The 19962-nt window shown below is 53.2% G+C and overlaps 1 protein-coding gene and 1 long non-coding RNA gene across 4 annotated transcripts in view; one reads left to right on the top strand and one right to left on the bottom strand.

Annotated features, from left to right (window-relative positions):
- NR2F1 (nuclear receptor subfamily 2 group F member 1) overlaps positions 1–5675 on the bottom strand; it is an 11998-nt gene extending 6323 nt beyond the window's left edge. Inside the window, exons 1-2 of the mRNA XM_029218283.1 lie at positions 3184–5675; positions 217–744 (exon numbers count right to left, since the gene is read on the bottom strand). Of these exons, the coding sequence (XP_029074116.1) occupies positions 217–744; positions 3184–3643 (988 nt within the window). The 5' untranslated portion in view covers positions 3644–5675. The remainder of the gene's footprint in view (positions 1–216; positions 745–3183) is intronic.
- Positions 5676–18149: 12474 nt separating this feature from the next.
- Positions 18150–19962, top strand: part of LOC114892009 — a 458069-nt gene continuing 456256 nt past the window's right edge. For all 3 annotated transcript variants that reach the window (XR_003792668.1, XR_003792667.1, XR_003792669.1), the window contains exons 1-2: positions 18150–18273; positions 18734–18845. This is a non-coding gene — a long non-coding RNA (uncharacterized LOC114892009). The remainder of the gene's footprint in view (positions 18274–18733; positions 18846–19962) is intronic.

Here is a 19962-nt window from a genome sequence, read left to right as displayed (position 1 = left end):
GCCGCCTCAGCTCCCGCACAGCGGCGCTCCGAAGATGGCAGCGGCGCCGCCGGCCGCTTCCCCGCGCGGGGGCCACAGGTCCCGGCCAGGCCGGAGGTCCGGCGAGGGCACGGCCGCGGCGGGTGCAGCGGCGCGGCGCAGGAGGCCGGGCCCGAGCGGAGCGGGGCCTGCGGGCGCTCCCGGCGCGGCCTGCCCTCCCAGCGGCCGCAGCCTCACCTGACGTGAACAGCACGATGGCTTTGAGGCAGCTGTACTCGGCCGAGTCGACGTGCAACGCCTTGAGCTTCTCCACCTGCTCCTGGAAGATGCGGATGTGGTCCATGAAGGCCACGACGCGGTCGGCGGACATGGGCGAGGCGTGCAGGCCGGCGGCGGCCAGCAGCGGCGCCACGTGCAGCGGCATGGAGCACTGGGCTGCGTTGAGCACGAACAGCTCGCTCCAGGTCAGGCGTAGCAGGGACACCTGGTCGGTGATCTGCAGATCCGGGAAGAAGGGGATGTTGCGGGCCCACTCGACGGCGCTGAAGAGCAGGCGCGCGGCCAGCTCGCAGATGTTCTCGATGCCCATGATGTTGTTGGGCTGCATGCATTGGCTGCCGTAGCGCGACGTGGGGTAGGGCTCCGCGCGCAGCAGCAGCGAGATGTAGCCGGACAGGTAGCAGTGGCCGTTGAGGGGGTCCCCGTTGGTGAGTGCGTACTGGCCTGGATTGGGTTGAGTTGGAGGCATTCTTCCTCGCTGAACCGCTGACGAAAAGAAAGAGAGAAAAGAGGCAATGTGCATCCAGGGGGCTTGCGAACATCCCGTGCCGCAGCGCGCCCGACACAATGCGGAGGTTTTTCCCGCAGCCACAAGCTCCCCGGGGCATCTCCTTTGGCGCTCGCTCTCACAGCCCATACCCGGAGGCAATCTGGGGTGAAGCCCTCCAGCTCCGCGGCTCGGTATGCCCAGCCGTCTCCTGCGCCCCTGGCCACCCCAGCCCTGCCAGAACTAGGCCTGAGTTACGGGCCCCCAGCCCGGTATGGCCAAGAAAATGCCACCCAGCCCCTCGACCACCAACAAGTCACACACAGATTAATGAAATCCCACTCACCCCTCCAGAAGGAACCAAATCAGGGTAAAACAAAAACAAAAACAGGCGAAACCAGAGAAAGGTTGTGGTTCTAGGCAAATGCCTAGCTGCCTCTTCATTTGCAAGCAAGCTGGTTTTGCTCAAAATGTTTCCATATTCTCTAAAAATGCTACGGAATTATCCTTAAAATAGATACAAGTTACATACCCTACTAACCACTTAACAACTTTTGAAGAGAAAACAAGTATCCTGCACCCCTCCCCTATCCCCTCCTCCCCATCGCCCCACACAAGGTTCTCACTGTTAAAAGCAACAAAAAATTGAAAAAAAATCAAGAAAAAAGTTGAACTTACAGTAGCCAAACATTATTGAAAAAAGTGGAAAATATAATTAATGTCTGTCCTGCGCGGTGCCACTGCAACCTGCAGCCAGCTTTTGCCCAGTGAATGCACGAGCTTGCAACTGCAAAAACACTGGATTCATTAACCATCTGAATGCAAAACGTAAGCATGCTTTGAGTTCTTAAAGCTGACCAAAGTTTTTTTTTTTTTTTAATGTGTATGTTTTACTTCAACAGTGCCAGCGTTTTAAATTGCCATGTAAACAAAGACAACTTTAGGAAAAGTTAGGGCTACTGAACTCTCCCCCCCAGTAAATTAATATAGATATGTCCATGTACACGTAGCTATCTTACTTCAGGTTATACACTATTTTCTTAAGTTTGCATTGATTCTAATTTTAATGCAAGCCCCAGTGCAATTTAAGCTCTTGAAACATAATGGCTAGAATACTTTTTTCTAATTACAGTTTTGAACTTGGCAGTTATTTTTCAATTAAATGAGAGTACAATTCAAAGTTTTTTGTTTTGTTTTTTGTTTTTCAGATGCCTATAAAATCTCCCTGGAGCTAGAAATGAAGTCGTCATATTTGCCTGCTCCTTGAGATCTGAAGGAATTCAATTTCTTTTCTTGTGGCATATAAAATATAATTTTAAAGTCAGTTACAAGAAGGAGTAATCTACATTCTACAAAATTGACTGGATCACTAATTTGACTATAAGACATCTTTAATGATTGTCAGGAGATAAACTTTAATTGTAAATGGCTAGATATATTTATAAGAAAAGTGCTGCATCTCTTGCCACATGAACATGAAGCATATCTAAATACAACATCAAAAGTTGTGTTAAAAGAAACCAAAGCCATACAACACAGGGATTAAATGATGTGGAAGCTCATGCCAGCTGCAGTCTATGCATTATAGCCAAATCAGAAGGATCGGTAAATGCCGCTGTAAATTGTAATTTGTATGCAGTATTTAAGCAGAGGGTGGAGTTTGGTGAAGAAGTAAAACGAGTATCATGCTTTAAAAAAAAATGACACAACTATGAAAGCACGGTTCAGTCACAAACTTTCCTTTGAAAGTAGAGGGGTGAAAACAAGGCTACAGCTCTGGAGGAGGCGGCCCCAGCTCGGTGAAGAGGAGAGGGAACCAGTGAACAGGCCAGAAGCCCCCCTTCCCCCCTAATTAGACCTACAAGTGCAATAAATCTCACTCCTCTTTTTCCAAGCTAAGCTTCCAAAAGGATGATGCAGTAATGAATCTATGGTTCAGAGTACTCCAGTCTCCAGCCCTCCCCCATTTTAAATAAAGGGCATGAAGAGGTGGAGGGGAAAGTGGAATGAAAAAACACAGAAACAGAGTTTTCCGGGGGAAATAAGCACCCCTCCCCAAGTTCATGCCAGCCCAGCCCCAAGCATCCTCACGCACACGCGGGAAAGAGACACGCACCGAGCACATCCAAGACAGAGGGAGGGGATTTTAAGCCACAGCTCACGATCCCAGGGACAAAATCCTGAGCAGGCAGAGGGTGGGGTGGAGGAGCCGGGGAGAGGAGCGCAGGCCGGGAGGGGGAGGCAGCGGCAGCGAGCTGGGGTGGGTGGGGGCGGCTGCAGACGCCGGGGGAGGAAGGTAGCGGGGACAGGGGAAGCTGGGACGGACCGGGACCGCAGGAACCCCAGCCCCATACAGCAGCCACCCCCGCGAGAGAGAAAGAAAGAGGGCCGGGGAGGCGGGCGAAGCTCAGGGAGAGAAGCACAGAATAAATATTCACCTTCCCGCCTCATGCCCACTTTGAGGCACTTCTTGAGGCGGCAGTATTGGCACTGGTTGCGGTGGTGCTGGTCGATGGGACAGTTCCTGTTGGCACGGCATGTGTAAGTTAAGTTCCTGCGGACGCTCCTCTTGAAGAAACTTTTGCAGCCCTCGCAGGTGAACTGGCCGTAGTGCTTGCCGCTCGACTTGTCCCCGCACACCACGCACTCGATGTGCTGCTGGCTCTGGCCCGAGCCGGGCGGTCCCTGGCCCTTGTCCCCTGCCGTGCCGGGGGTGGCGGGCGCTCCGGGCTGGCCCGGGGTCTGCGGCGTGTGCGGCGCGCCCGAGCCCGCCTGCTGCTGCTGCTCGCCGGCGCCGCCGCCGCCGCGGGCCGCCTGCGCTGCGGGGTTGGGGCCGCCGGGGTTGCCCCCGGCCACGTCGTCCTGCGGATCTCGCCAGCTGCTAACTACCATTGCCATATCTTTGGGCCCGGGGAGCGCTGGGGGGAGCCGAGCTGCTCGCCGAGGGCCGCGGGGCGCGCGGGCGCGCTGGGAGGGGAAGGGGAAGGGGAAGGGGGGAGGGGGAGGGGGCGGGGGGGCCCGCCCGGCGCCCCGGGGTCGCGGGAGCCGAGCCCGAGCCGGGCACCAGCCGCTGTCTCCGCCGCCGCCGCCGCCGCCGCTGCCGCCGCTACTGCCTCGGCCGCCCCGCTGCTGCTGCGCGCCCGCCCGCCCGGCTGGCGTTTTGTTGTGGTTCCTGCTGTTTTCTTTCTCTCTTTTTGCAGCCCCCCCAGGCTCTCAGGCTCCCCCCCCAACACCCCTGCTCCCCTCGCCCGCTCCCCCCGCGCTCCGATCCTGGGGGGGCCACGCTCTCCTTCCCCCCCCTCCCCCCCCCCCCCCAGCGAGCAAGCTCCCTTCTCTCGCTTTTTTCTTCTTCACCAAGTTGCAAAATCAGAAATGGCACAGGCGGCAGCCGGTAGCGGCGCGGGGCGCAGCGCCGGGGGCGGCGGGCATGGGCCACGGCGCGCGCACACACTCACCCTCCGCCTTGCCCGCACCCCCGCGCACACACACACTCGCACACACACTCGCTCACCCGCGCCGGGCGCCCGCCCGCCCGCCCGCCGGCCACTGGGGCTACGCGCTGTGCGCCGGCAGAGCAGACATAGAGGAAGCCGGCGAGGGCGGCGGCGGCGGAGGAGGAGGAGGTCGAGGTTGCAGGCGCCTCTGGAGCCGCTGCCTCAGCTGCAGCAGCGAGCGCCGCTGGAGGAGCCGGGGCCCGGGCCGGAGTCCGAGCTGGAGTCGGGGCTGCAGCCGGAGCGCGAGCTCGGGTCGGGGCCGCCCGCGCCGCCGCCGCTGTCCCGGCGGGAGCCCTCGCTGGGCTCGGGATTGAGGGGAGCGCGGTGAGCCGAGCAGGGCGCGGGGCGAGGCTGCCGGCGGCGATCAGAGCGCGCTGGTGTCGGGGGGCCAGGTCCAGGGCCGGACGCAGCCAGCCATTCAGGAAGGCAGCGCTGGAGAGCGGGAGGCAGCCAGCGAGGAGGATCACACACTTTGCTCTTTTTGTTGTGCCGGTGGCGCCGGGCTCTCGCTGCCTTTTTCTTTCGGGAGGTGACGGAGGGGGAGAAAAACACGAGATAATTCACGCCGGCGACGAATTCACAGCGAAACAGAAAATATAAAAATCAGAAGAAAAAGAATTGCAAAAAAAAAAAAAAAAAGAAAGAAAAAAAAAAACGAGAGAGACATCCAAAGTAGGTCGAATAAATAATCCTCTTCTTTTCCTCTTTCTTGCTCCTTCTTCTGCTTCTTCTGCTATAACACACAGAGCTAGTTAAAAAAACCCTGGAGATCGCCCAAAAATGTTCTTTTTTTAGTATTTTAAATAAGTGCTCTTCAGCCGGGAACCAACACCCTCCCTCCAAAAAAAATCATATATGTATAAAATAACGATAAGAAGAATACGAGGGGGTGCCTCCTCCTCCTCCTTTTTTTTTTTTTTTTAAGTTTAGCCCTCACTCTTCTGCAGGAATGGAGTAAAAGGGACAAGGAGGAGGGAGAAAAAGGAGAGAAAGAAGAAGAATACGGGGGAAACAACTAATAGAATATGTAAGAAAAGAGAAAGGGGCGAGAGGAGAGGGGGGAGAGAAGAGAGAAAGAGAGAGATTGAGAGAGAGAGAGGCGGAGGAGAAAGAGAGAGAGAGAAGAGAGAGAGAGAGAGAAAGAGAGAGAGACCCCAAAATTGAATGCGTTTAAACGGGAGGACTCGCAGAGCAGTGTTTCCGAAAGGGGGATCTGCGCGAATGTCTGTATATAGTGAACTTTGACACTACTATTGAAACTGACACGTTTCTATGGAGATCGCTGCCTTATATGGAGCTCGTGTCAAGGAGCCAAGAGAAGGGCTGCTGGCAACTGATAATCAAAGGCGACTGACTGGTCAGAGCCCTGAATAGGGGGGAGAGAAAATGGGAGGCTAAGGTTAGCCAAGCCTCCTGAACGCCATTGGTTGGAGAGCCCCTCCCCCCTCCTCTTTTTCTTTCTTTCTTTTTTTTTTTTTCCCCTCCCTCTTAGCTACCTACTTACGGGTTGGCGAGGGAAGGAGGAGAGAAAGTGAGGGGGGGGGTGTGCTTCTGACAAGCGCAATTTACATTGAGATCGCCCTGCGCTGCTATTTACTCTGAGACCTGATTAGTATGGGTCGTCTATAGTCACACACACACACACACACACACACACACACACACGCACACCAGAGGGGGAAGGGATGGCGAGGGGAAGAATGCCTTGCAATGGGTAAAAAGAGAATTAGAAAGACATTATTTTGTTTTCTTCCGAAAAGTTTTTAGAATTATGTTTTATGAGCGTGAAGAGTGTCATTGAAAATGTTAGGAAAATTTTAAATGGGAATTAAACTCTCACCGTTTTAATGATTCGTGAAATATTTTGGGTTTGTATTGTTTTCTTCTTTCACACATAAGCACAATCCAAGAGTGGATTCTGCTCATTTTATATTCCTTTAAGAAACAAAGTAGGGACTCCCTGTTTTTTGGTCCAACGTATATTTTGGTTTTAAAATTAAGGGTTTAATTATGACAAAAATGCACTCCTGGAATTCGCAGCTATTGCCACAAAATCAATCCGAGCCAACGGTTCCTCTCCATCCCAAAGATGATTTTTAAAATAAACTTTCCAGTCAATCCGATTTTTCCTTCTTCTCTCTTTCTTTTCTTTTCCCTTTTTGGTATCCTCAGGCTGTTCCAAGTTCCTACGAACTCTCCAGTAATTATTAATAAAATAGTAGTAAGTTCTCATATCGTTGGGGGCGGGGTGGTTAGTGCGGCCAAGTCCGAGTCCCAGGAAAAGAGGAAAGGGGTGAGCGAGAACGGAAGGAGATGGGAGATGGGGAGAGGAGGGGGGAGGGGAAGAGGAAGGCAGGAGGGAGGGGGAGAGGGGAAGAGGGGGGGAGAAGGGAAGAGGGGGAGAGAGAGGGAGGGGGAGAGAGGAAGAGAGAGGGGGGGGGGGGAAAGGGGAGCGAGAGAGGAGAGGGGAGAGAGGAGAGAGTGGGAGAGAGAGAGAGAGAGAGAGAGAGAAAGAGGAGAGAGAGAGAGAGAGAGAGAGAGAGAGAGAGAGAGAGAGAGAGAGAGAGAGAGAGACACCCCGATTCCCAAAGGCGATTGGTCGCCGGAGGAGGGGCCGGCGGGAGGAGCGGGTCCCGCCGCGAGGCCTGCAGGAATCGCTGGCTCCGGCTGCCACCTAGCGGACGGGAGCCGCGTCCTGGAGGCGCACAGTCGGGTCCCTCCTCCCCTCCCGGCAGGCAGCCTGTGCCTTTTCTCCAAACGAAGACAGCACTTTGAAAATTCTTTCAATGGATTTTTTTTCCTTGAAAGATCGTACTGGGGGAAAATGATACTTCTATTAGTTACATATTCTCCAATCGCACACTCGCACCCCCCTCGTTTTGAGATCGCTCCCCTAGGCAGGCTCAGGCGGGCGCGGAGCGGCGCGGAGTGACAAAGCCGCCGCTGCTGCCGCCGGGGGTGGGAGCTGCGCTTGCCCGCCCGCCCTTAGACTCGGGAGAGCGTAAAAGTTTGTCTCAGCTCCAGCACCCTGAGCCTCAACACGCCCTCAGGTAAAGGTGGGAGTAAATGGCCACGCTGAATTGACAGAGGTAGGGTTTGTTTTTTAATACACGTTCTCCCTTTAAATTTCACTAGGGAGGGGTTTGGGAAGCGCTGCGTGTTTGGGGTACGTTTTGCGCTTCCCGGTCTCTCCAGCCTACAAGTCTGGAGTCGGCGACCGCTTAGTGACGAGCGACGATTTTAAAGAGCAGAAAAAAGGCTTTTCCGTGTTTGCCCCGCAGCCCCTCCAACTCGAATAATGAAGAGACAGTCAATGCACTCCGCAAGCGGCGGCCCATTGTACGCAGCTGATGGAGAGGAGGCGGTGGGGGCCGGCGAGGGCTCCTTGCCCTCGCCCTTCTCCCCAAATAAACGCGCTTACGTCTCCCGGTCAGTTAAAAGGTGAAACGAACACGATTAAAAGACAGGAAGAAAGAAAAGAAAGGAGGAAGGAAGGAAGGAAAGAAAGAGACAGAGAGAGAAAGAAAGAAGGAAAGAAAGAAAGAAAGAAAGGAAGGAAGAAAAAAGAGAAAGAAAAAAGGAAAGAAGGAAGAAAAAGATAAAGAAGAACGAGCTTTCTACATATAAATTCTAAATTGTACTCCCCATCTAGTACAAAGGCAGGCAGCCGAGGGCAGAGGAAGCAGGCACAGAGGGATACAGGCAGAAGGAAAGAGAACGTGGAGAGAGACGGAGCGAGTGCAAGAGGAAGCGAGAGCGAGCGCCAGGGAACCAGAGGCCCCCTGGACGCCCGGCCTTCGGGCCCAGCCGCCCTCGGACCCTGGACCGGGAGTCGTGGGCACCAGAAGCGAGACTCGGCCAAGTCCTGCCCCACCAGGCAAGTAACACAATGATTATCGTTTCTTTTGAACTCGGGGTTGGCAACGCGGACAGGCCGGGAGGCAGCCTTTGCTAGCATGGCTTCTGCAGGCCGGGGCCGCAGTCCAGTCAGCCGGGGCGGGGCGAGAAGAACTTTCCGCGGGGCCTGCTCCGGAGCTGCCCTCACCCGGCCTCTGTCCCGCGGCGGCGTGGAGGTAGGGATCACGGCCGCGGCGCCGCCCTGGAGCTGAGGATCGTGCCCGCCGAGCATCAGTCCAAATTCAAAACAGGTCTCCTTCACCCCCATTCTCTACCCTCTTCCCGCACTGGCGGGAAAATGCTGCGGAGCCTCCAGCCGGGGGGGCGGAGGACCGGGGGCGGAGGGTCCACAGGTTTGGCACCCGAGCCGCCGTCGCCGCCCCCCCTTCCACCCCCCACCCCCCACTCCGGTGCCAAGCCGGAGCCGCGGTGGAGTCGGCTTCCGAGTCCGGCCGGGCTGGCCCTGCCGCCAGCGCCTTGCCAGGCTGCAGCCAGGCCCTGGCGAGCAAGGCTCCTGCCGCCCACCTGCGGACGCCGTTTGTAACGGGATCCCCTAATGTAACGCGATCGATGGCTGCCTGTTTGATGTGGGTGATAGTGTCAGCGAATTAAAAGGGACACCAAGCCACTCTCCCCAGCGGAGAACCCGCGGCGGCGGCGGCGGCAGCAGCGAGAGAGCACCGGATCCGCAGCCCCGCAGCCCCGCCAGACTTCTTGCGCAGCAGCAAGAGGGCTGGGGGTGGGGAGGGGTCACCGCCCCAGGGGTGAGGACGGAGCGAGTGTGTGTGAAAGGAAGAGCCTCAATTTAAACCGACGAGAAAGCTTTCCTCGGCGCTGGGCAGGGGCGCGCGTTTGCGTCAGAGGGCGCATAGGGCGGGCGCGCGGGGCGGGGGAGCCGACGCCGGGGGCCGCGCCCTAGGGCTGGGTGGGCGCGGGAAGGAGCCAGCCCAGCGTCGTCGGCCTCGGTTCGGCCTTGCAAGCTAGGGGCAAGGCGTGGCAGGAGGACTAGATGAGGCTCCCCGAGAGCGGTGGGGCCCGCTCACCCGCGCTGTGGGCTCTTTCTGCCGACCCCTACCCTGAGCTTCCAAACTCGCAAGAGGCCCCTGGGATCTGGCGTGACCCTGGGTATGGGAAGAAGCGGAGACCTCGAGTGGCCTCAGGCGAAGCTGCCTGCTTCTCTGGAAGGAAGGGAGGGAGGGAGGGGCGCAGCCCCTGGCTTTAGCCCCGGAAAGGGAGGGGTGGCTGTTGGTTGTGGTGCCCGGAGCAGTGGAAACCCTCGGCTTTTCAAAGCAGGGGAACAGATCGCGCTCCTGCCGGGCATATGCGCCAACTTGCTGTCGTGAGAGGGGCAAGAAGAAACCGAGGCTTTTCGAGGAGGGGCGCTTTCCCCTTCCAGCCCAAGCATCACTCTAGGCTCAGTTTCTCTTCTGGACCCTGTGTTCCCCCACCGCATTTGCACACCCGCAGAGCGCCTCCATTTGGGCTCAAAGCCCCACCCCCAGCAAACGGCTTCCGTGGAGGGACTGAGGGTCACCTCAGGTCCTGAGGGAGCCGAGGCTTTCTCTCCACGAGGCTGTCGTTCGTTACGTGTTCAACTTAGCACACTACCGGCAGCGCCCCACACGCAACCCCGGAGACAATGATATCTATTGTGGTTGGGGAGGGCACCTAATAGAAAGTGGTCATATTTTGAGGGAGCACGTAGGTCCTCAAACTGTGCAAATCCACACACGGATCCAGGAACGCTCAGCTGCAGAAGCAGAAAAGCAGATGGAATTTCCATCTTTCTTCCACTCACCCTCTCTTCTCCAGATCTTTCTCCCTCCCTTCTCCACCAAGCCCTTGCTTCCGGGGACCTCTAACTGGGACTCTTGGACCCAAACCCACAGTGGCCCTTGTCTCAGCACAGTCCTTGAGACTGCCAGCGTGGTGGCCATGTATATTCGGCCCTCTCCAAGGTCTCTCTCTCCTGGCGAGGCTGGTGTAGAGACAGGACACCTGGCTGGTTTCCTCACCAGGGCCTGGACTCTCAGGCCTCACTTCTAAAGTCTTCCTCTGTCCTGGTCCCCATAGGCCAGTTCAATGCACGCAAAGTCTCCAGTGTGGTTCCCCAAGAGACATGAGAAGGTACCCCTCCGACTGGGGAGAGGAATCAGGCTTACAATACCTCTTGCAGATTGCTAGCATCACAGCTCAGCCTTAATCACTTTTTAAAAGCCTTCCAGACAACACTTGCTCTCTTCTAGCGGGACAGACAATAAACAGTTGTGACCTGGTGGGAGAAGGAGAGAAGCAGAGGTCTGTGGCTGTATATACAGCATGACTTGCATTCCAGGCCCCAGAGTCCGGATCCATGCAGCCTTTCTAGCTGATTAACAACCCCCTCACCACTATCTCTCCTTCCACTAAGGCTGGAATCATTCTTCACTAATTCTATGACCTCTCTGATATTGGTATTTTGCTCTCCCCAAACTCAGCGGGTCATTTGTTTTGGCTTTTTGGTAAATCACACTGAAAAAAAAGGTGGCCTTGTAAAAATGTTTTCTAAATTTAGTTCAAGAGCCGTGAGACCCTACAAATGACCAGATATGTGTAGAAAATTCTCTCCTGTATCTCTTCCCTATCCCCTAAATTGTTAAAAATGGTATTATTCTGTTTTGAGAGACCACAGAACAGAAATAACCCTGTTTTATCAAGCCCATCTGGAGAGATGAACATGCTTGCGATCGCTGGGAGAAAGGTCAGTTCTTCTGCTCATACTGCAGACCTTTCCCAAAGAGCTTATTTTAAAGGTGCCGAATCAATTAGTCTCCCTTGGTATGAGGTTAAGGCTGTGAAAAACGAAATTGAAGAAGATGTATTTAAAATGGTCTTGCATAGATCTTTTGAAGAAAAGGGTGAAGAGAGGCACAGTAATGCCTGCTTAATGTTTTGTGATTATTTAAAAACAAAGCCCAAAACAAACAAACAAACAAACAAACACCCTATGTCAGAAACCACCCCTTCTTGCAAGACTGAACTCAGTCTCTATTGTAGCTGCCCAGCTGTAAAAAGTTCTGCCTTTGTCAACATGAAGACAAGGGTGGAAAGGCCAAGTTGGGAGTCAGGCTTCTGCTGGACGGTCTGCTCTCAGCCTGCCTATGTCGTTGAACCACGGATCCAGCAGGCTCGTGTACTCACTATAACTCAGGTATGGCCTGGGCATTTCTTCTTTGTCACCTTTGGGTCAAAATGCCCAGAGATAAGTGCTTTACCTTAAAAAGCAGTTTAGTTTTCTATCACAAGCTGGCCAGTTAAAGCAGGTGTTTTGGAAAAGAGAGATAAGGGAAGCATGTCCCCTTTTTGCTTGGGCACCCAGTTAGAGGGCCCAGGAGCAGCCACGGGAAAATGGCAGGAGAGCAAGTGCTGACCTTTGGATGCCAATCAAGCCTTTTGTAGGAGGAAAAGTGACAACGATTCCTAGCACACCAGTAAAGCCAAATATTTACTTTCTGTAAAAATCAAGCCTTAGCTATCTAAATGTATTTATGCAAAAATTAAGAACACAAAAATTAAGACTTTTGTGTTACAAAATGTATTTCTTTATTTTAAATGTACAACTTGAGTGAAGAATAATTGCATGGCTCTTCTTCCTAGGGAAAATGACTTGGGTTTGGAAGAAAAGTTCATGTTTTGAAATGAGTTTGAAACTTGTTAAAGTACCCTGGCAATACAATTAACTATACTCTATACTTTCTCTTAATAGTCACCTGTCAGAGCACCTATTTCTTTTACTACAGGATTAGCCCATCAGAAGCAGATCTGAGTTGGACATTCACTGATTAAAAACTGCTGGAATATGTTTAAGTCTTCAATGCCACTTTCTTCACTGCCTATACAGTAAACTAGTGGAAAATAATTATTGGCTCACAAAGCCAGCAGATCTGTTGGTAACTATGGTCATGCTACAATCCTATTTTACCTGTCAGAAGTTTAATGTAAATAAAAACCTAACATTTCCCTCTAAACTGTCAGTGGAAAGATATGTTTATTGCAGTGTCCTCCATCAGTAGGGGAGAGGGGCTTTAGGTAAAGTTTAAATGAAAAAGAATGAGCATAGCACACCGCTGATACAAACCACATGGAGCAGTGAATAATTATGCCCTCTGTTTTGCTACGTATATTTTATTTACCCACTTCAGAGGTGGATAATAAACCTAGCCTATCTGTGGGAGGAGTTAATAAAGTATTCCAAATGTGTGATCTAACAAAACTCGGTGATAGTTCTGTGTTTTATTGTTAACCATTTGCATGAAATCTTCTGAAGCTGAAAAGAAAAAGGAAAGGGCTTTTGTGTTAGTTGATCCTTGGCTATTCTAGGGCTCAGGTTGGTGTGAAAGGGACGAGGAGGTCACTTGAAATCTCCTTTTATCTACTCTTATTTTCTCTCTGGATCAGCAACTTTGAATAGACATCATCTAATCGCCCTTAATGGAAAGAAACTACGGGAGCAATGAAAATGCCTTTACTCCAGAAGTGAATACATGTATGTGGACAGCTAGCTGAGCTTGCATAGGACTATATCTCTGCACACATGTGCTTAGAGATTTTTCAGGGTGTATGGATGTTTATGTAAATGTGTCCTATACATTCTGGGTTGGGGGTTTGATTGGATGGGTCATTTTGCCCTTACACATAAGTATGCACACACACTCACATTAGGATTCTCTACCAAGTCCAGGTGATACTTTCAGGTGACTCTTTTTTCAGCTTTTTCTTGCCCTCACTCTCTGGGATGTCATATTTAAGTCCTGAAAAAAAGCAAATAATTCAGAACACGATGAACAGCCTTTTAGTGAAGACATCTTATTTCTTTTCCATTTTCAGTTGGAAGCCACATTGACAGGAGGATTTCTCTTTAGAGGGTAGAGATTGTATGACAGGTGGGAGGTGATGGGGTAAGATGAGACCATTACTTTCAATTTCTCCCCAATATTTTCTCTTTTTGGTTTTTCTTGGCATTAAATTGGTTAAAACACAGTAAATAAGTGGAAAACAAGAGCCTGACATTAGGCAGTTTTAAAAGTTTTGTTTTGTTTTGTTTTGTTTCTGCTATAGATACATATCTCCAAATGGTTGAAGCTGAGAAATTGATTATAATTTGTTTTGAAATGAGAATTGTTTTAGTAAGTCTCACATGCTGACTACAATATCATTTAAACTGTTTTCCTTAGCCATTGTTACATATACTTCATGAAGGAGAAACAGCCCTCAGGTTGTTAGGTATGAATGGCTATCCAGAAAAGGACATTTGATTCTAGGACTGAAGGCACTGGGCTTCACTTCCTAAGAAGCCTCTTCTCACCCCCACCCCCAGTCCCATGTTCTTCTGAGTGAAATTCGCATTGCTCCCAGAGCCTGGGACACTTCATTGTAAATTCCTTTAAGGGAATACTCGGTTACCAGGGCTACAATTTCCCGTCTAAACCCGCCAGCCTCCCTGCCCCCTGCTCCAGGTCGCAGAGACCCTTGGCTGTCAAGGGCTGGGACCTTGGGCCCCCTCCCCTCCTACTCCCAGCCTACCGGAGATCGCAGTTCCAAAGTTCGAAGTTGGGTGGGAGCGGATTAATCCCTCTTTAACTCCTCTTCTTCCCGCCCTCAATTCTGAACCCCAACGGATCCGTTTCCCGGGGTTTCCTGGTGAATAGGAGTGTAGGAGCTGCCCTGTCCAATAAAGATTAAATTAAGTAGAAGAATCCCAGCCGCTGGATATTTGGAAGCTCCGGTGGGGCGTCAAACCGACGTTTAACACATTTTTTCCAGTCACTGTGTACAAATTTTGGACCTGTTGGGCTTAACTTTAGAAAGGAAAGAAGAAAAAAGATAAGGAAAGAAGGAAGGGAAAAAGAAAAGTGAAAAGAAAAAGCGAAGAAAGAAATTCACAGAAAACCCCCAGTTTCAGGGGGACTTTGCACTCAGAGAGGCTGAAGGCAGAAGCAGGGCTTCCTGACCTTTCTAGTCTTTTCTTTCCCCAACCACTCCTAGAATTGGAGAATCCCTCTCCCAGCTGAGGGCTTGGAATTTTGCTGTTTTGGCGAGTCTGAGTCTACTTTTATCCCTTAGGGATAGTTTGGTGGCCCAGGGTCACAACTGGGTGTGCAGCAGGAAAGATGCACTCAGAACCCAGTCGCCTCCTCTGTGCTTAATTTTTTTTTTTAACACTAAGCTTTTGGTAGCGCAAACTGAGAACTGAGCAGTTTCTTTCAGTGACTGCCCAGCAGGAGAAACAATGGCTTTCTCTGTCGGCAGCGCTTAGCTCTCTGGACACTGACCTTGAAGCTGAGGCCGGGCCAGGCGCTCCCTCCCCTGGGAATCATCCCGGCCCCAAAACATCGGCGTCTCCCTCCCACCTGCTCCTGTAGTCCCAGGGCGCAGTCTGGCGGGGGCAAAAGGCAAGTCCCTTCGTGGCAATGGTTCGTCCGTGCAAATACAACACTGAATAAATTAACCTCAAACCAGCTAGTTGGGGTGTAGTAGTTTAGCAGGACTAATTGCAGACAATGGAGCTGAAATGCCTTTTCCAATTAGCTGCTGGTTGGAGTTTAGTTGGAGGAACTGTCAGCTCCAACGATGGGTAATTGCTTTATTGCTCACAAAACTATCATCTATTTAGAACATATGTGCTAATTACTCTGGATGGGCGTCGAAAAAAGAGACCGTAAATCTAATAGCACTTTAAAAAGTCTGTGGTGCTTGTAAGCAACCCCAGTCCCTTGCACTTACTTCTCCTGCCCAGGTTGGCATGATGGATGGCTGTCTTTCAGAAAGGCTAAGGTTTGGACTGGAGGCATCTACGGGATGTTCTGGTCAAATCGCGTGCAAGAGAGCAAGCGGCAGCGCATGCTGGGCAGAGGCGATAAATCACTGTCATCAAAACCAGTACCCTCTTTAGCTGCGCACTTTTTTTTTTCATTTTCGCAAAAGATTACTTTAGAAATCTTTGAATTGGATTATGCTGGGAAATTAATCTCCTTTAGCCTTGGCTAAATATATTGTGGCCACTGTCGGGAGGAAAGTCCTGAAACTGCAGCGAGGGCCACGTCCCCTTGCTCTCTCCTTCCCTCAGCCCTCCAGGATCTCCCAGCCGCGTGCGACAGCCGTGCTCCAAGTCGTCAGGAGTGATTGCGGGTGAGAAAGAGTGGAAAGACACATCTGGGCGGAAGGCCACGTCGGTCCCTAGTGAATTTCCTTTGTCCTAAAGGCCACGTTTCAGTCCAGGATTCCCTAGCTCCATATCTAGCATTTCCATAGCACCGCGCCTTCCTCCACAAGGTGTCCTGGGGGCCTGCTACCAGGCAGGAGGGAGGCTAGAGTGGCGGAAAGAGGAAGTGGGGTGTGTTGGCGGAGGGCTGCCAGCCAAAGTCACTACTTTGCCCTTTTCCCACACCTCCGCCGCCTCCCTTCTGGGTCTCCGGTGTGGAGCTGGGTCTTTGCTAACACTCTCTACTCTACTTTTTTGCGTAAAGACGCACGGCTTGCTCTTGGCGTTTTCCCTGGTATAACTCTGGAGACTCTTCCCCTTAACGTGCACAGTGGTTGAGGTCCGAGAACTAGGGCCTCCCCATTTCCCCAGCTCCTAGAGCGCCAGCGAAGTGTTGGGCGGGGACCTCCCTTCCAGCCCCGCGGCCCAGAGTCCTTAGCCTGGTCCAGCGCGGCTCGGGCGGCTGCGGAAGCTGCGGGTCGGACCCTGCCGGCCGCTTATCTCAGCGGGAGATGACAACATCTGTCCGAAACGGGATACCTACTTTTGCAGCTCAATTTAGCTCTTAATAGCAGCCCTCTGAGGTGTGGTTAATTGATAGGGATAAAGGCGTAATGACTGGACGAGGAGACGCCAGTGATCCTTTAATATACTTTTAAAAGAAACAACCACCACCCCAAACACCGGCGAGTCATTGCTCGGTGGGAGGATAAGACCGGGATCTGGCGGCCGGAAGAGCGAAGCCAGTGCTGTTTGTATCTAGAGGCTACAGTGAGGGGTGAGCCCTGGCTCTCAGGGCTGGGGCATCCGGGAACCACCAGGGCGCGCAGCTCAGGCTGGCAGGGGGTTGTCGCGTGGCCGCGGAGAGCCGAGCGGGGCGAGGACCTGGAAAGCTCGGGATGACAGGTGACCGGACAGAGGGGCGAGGAGGAGGCTAGAGCCACGGAGGACGCCGCCCCTCCCCGGTCTCGGCCACTCTATCAGCTCTTACCCTGCGCGGGGCTGGATCCCCACGAGACAGGCACCTTCGTCTGCCCTCATCCAGCGAGAGCGAAATGGTCAAGTGACAGTGCCAGGCGGACACTCGCGGGGTTCCAATGTCTGGACAACCTCTGAGGGACCTCAGCTCCGGGAGAGAGAGACACGCGCCGCTGTGTGTGTGTGTGTGTGTGTGTGTGTAGATCGCCCCGAAATGCAGAGTCAGAGCAGCAGCCCAACACGTGGCCGTATTTCTGCGGGGTCTGCGCAGAGCTGTGTGGCCAGGCGTTCTGGGATTTTCTCGCTCGCAGCTGGGTCCCGCCGCGGGTCCCGCCGCCCTTGCGCACCACACACCCAGACTTCTGCCCGCCACTCTCTCCTCAGCACCGTCCCTTTCCCTCACCTGATCTCCCTTTGCTCAGTTCTAGTTTAGTCTCCAGAGGGTCACAGGAGTGTGTTACACTGCGCAAGCCCCTAACTCAACTTCACACAAACACGAAAGTGAAAAAAATCAGATCGCCTTTTCTGTTTGCAAAGGGGGACCCCCTCCAGGTGCCGTTGGTGGTGTTCCTAGCAGGTTTTGCGAGTATCCTGTTTTACATTTAGGAGAGGGATAACCTTGATGCTTCAGGTTTGAGCTCCCTCTGGAAGCGAAAGGAGAAATGACTACAATCAGCGTCCATATTTAATTGTATTGAGAGATCGCAGGTGTTTCGGCTGCTGCTATTGTCTGCCTTCGTCCCTGAGCCCACATAACGGACGAGAGAGTCCCAAAAAAGTTAATTTCCCCAAACCTCCTTGCGGAGAAGGAGTGCGTTGTCACAGGGCGAAGCTTTGGGGTACAAGATTTGAAAAAGAGCAATTAAGCGTCCCAACTCGCAGAGTGTGCCTGTCTCGGGTGGTTCTGTCCTTCCACCTCACTGTCTAATCTCATCTACTGTGGTTCTACCCTCTGTGATGTCTAGAAATTCGAGACTCACGGTCTCTTAACCGTCGAGCCTCCCGCCCCGTCCGCAGCCCTAGCCGGGGAGGACTCCAAAGCCGCGGCCTCCAAGGCCGTGGTCTGGTCCTCGAGCGCCTGAGTCAGGGACAGGGTCCCAGATCTAGGTCCATGCTCTGGTCGGCTACTCCCGCTCAGGAGGTCCCTGCCCGGGATGAACTGCATGACCTGGTGTCGGGTCTCCGAGGCTTTCCCGAAGGCCTGTGGCCTTCGGGACGCCGGAGTCCTGATGTGACTGTGGCGGCCACTCGTCGTCCGCCGATGCCCTCGGATCAGCGTGGCCCTCGGCGCTGCGGAACCGGAGAGCGGCCCGGAGACACCTGCCCGAAGCCCGCGCCGTCCCCACGGCTGTCAAGGGCCCTTACTCCCCCGTCTCCTCACATTCCTCACCCCACGAGGGCGCTCCCTTGCGAACGAATTCTGCGCTCTGGCCTCCCGTTTTCCCTGTAGGGGCCCCTCCCACTCCTTCCCTTGAGGCCTGGGAGCTCGGGCCCGAAGCTCAGCCTGGGGCGGGGCTGGGGGGGGGGGAAGCCGCTCCCGGAAGCGAGGCCCACATCCGGGCACGAAGCCTCGTTCACGGCGTTGGCGGCCAGGCCCTCGACGCGAGCGGGGAGCCGCGTGCGGCCGAGGGGCCTGGACCGCGGGTGGGCGCGTCTGGCCGTCCTCTAGGGCAGCGCTTGCGCCGGCGCTGAAGGCCCCCACCCCGCGAGCCGGCCGGAGTGACACAGTCCCGGGCCCGCGCAGAGGAAGAGATTCAAGAAGTAAGCCAGGCCCGACCGGGGGGTGGCGCACGCTCCCCGAACCCCGGGGCCGAGCCCTCGGTCGGCGCTGGCTGTGTGTTCCCCCCTCGGGTGGGCGCTGCAGACCTCTTCCGAGTGGACCCGGAGGGAGTGAGCTGGCCTCCGCCCAACTTTGTAAGGTTCGGAGACCCACCGTCGAGCGAGACGGCTTTTGCGAGGCTTACTACGCTTCTCTCCTTTCTTTGGCCGGAGCGCTCTGAGCGTGGTGTCTCTGGGGCAGCTCGTCAGTTCGCCGCGCCTCGGGCCGCAGGTCCTCTTCAGGTGTTGGGTTGAGAGGGGTAGGGAGCAAGGCCTGGGGCAAGGCTGGGAAACCTCAAACCCTAACTTCTAGTTCGAGGAGCTTGGTTTTAAGAAGTTGGAAAGTCAGTGGGAGTTAACTTCGTGGCCTTCGGCAGCTTTGAAAACATCCGTCCACAAGGCGGGAACAGCACAGTTTAGAAACGGCTGTGTAGTCAAAAAAAAATTTTTTTTTGGAAGACTGTATCTGGACAGTTTTCCCAGAGGTCGTTTTATAATCTCTCAATTTACAGAGTTGCTATGTATCTCGCCACTGGTACACTGAATAGTATCTTCCTTCAGACAGGGATTGAGAAACGGAAATACCACCACCCTCGGGCCAAACTTGTGAGGACTGATTGCAGGGGAACTGGTGCTCCAGATGTTGCACTAGAGGCGCTGCAAGTGTGAGCAGGTAACGTGGAGAAGAGTGACATTGTTAACAGAAAGCATCTAATTAACAGTGACTTCATTTGATTGGAAGGATGAAAAAGCCTTTTTAAATCAATCCAGATTCACTGGCCTAAACTCAGCCAATTTATGAATATGTAGCCTGACTGGGGTCTGCTTTCTTTCAAAGATGTCATCTTAGGGGTAATAGCATAGGTGAAGTCATTTGGTTACACTGTGGAAACTTTTATAGTGCCTTCCTTGGGAATTTAATTCAGTGCTTCTTCATTTTATTAGGAACAGACTGACTCCATCAACTGTGCTCTCCCTGTTTAGAGGCAGGACTGCTTGAAGCAATTAGGTTCACCAATTAGCATAGTTTTACTGACCCCAGCAGCAGCACTGCTCCTTAGATTATCCATTTCTTCAAAGTCAGGGAAAAGCTGGAGCACAACATGCTTCCCAGGTGTCCAGGTGGGGGAAATAAGCCCACAAGCAGGGTAGCACAGCAGCGCAAAAAGCTTTCTAATATTCCCTAAGTGTTTGCTTCAGCAACTTCGGTGGATTTTTCTCCCCTTCTCTGATTCTGGACTCTGCAACACCTCCATCTTTTGACATACCCTGTAAAGCCTCTCTCCTTTGGTTGTGTTTTGGCAGAACTGCTTTTGAGAAAGTGAATTGTCTCTTTTCTTTTCTGTCTGCCTGCATGCTAATGATGCTCTGGACAATGTTAGGTTCCACAGAGAGGACAATGCTGAAGGGCTACTTTAAACCCTGAGGTGAGAAGGTAAGGGCTCAGCTCTTTGGGGGTGTGTGCATGTGTGTGCATGCATGCACCTCAGGACCTTTGAGAAGAGGCCAGAGGGTGGATATTGGAGATAAGTCATTGCTTTCCCTAATACTGAAGGTTTACCTGTAAGACTTTGTTGCAGTCTCTTCATTGTGACCTCAACTAGTTGGGCCAACATCTTTAATAAATGTCTGGAGCCCAAGGCAGTCTGAGGGGAAAGGGGCTTTGGTCTTGCCGCTGTCAAGGGTATTGAAGGGATTACATTTACCTGGCTATTGCCTCTCTCTCTCTCCTCTCTCTCTCTCTCTCTCTCTCTCTCTCTCTCTCTCTCTCTCTCTCTCTCTCTCTCTCT

Source organism: Monodon monoceros, unplaced genomic scaffold (genome assembly GCF_005190385.1).
Source record: "Monodon monoceros isolate NGI ecotype Baffin Bay Population unplaced genomic scaffold, NGI_Narwhal_1 Super_Scaffold_12, whole genome shotgun sequence".
NCBI classification, from domain to species: Eukaryota; Metazoa; Chordata; class Mammalia; order Artiodactyla; family Monodontidae; genus Monodon; species Monodon monoceros.
Note: the sequence above shows the minus strand (reverse complement) of the source record. Positions and strands in the feature narration are given on the sequence as shown.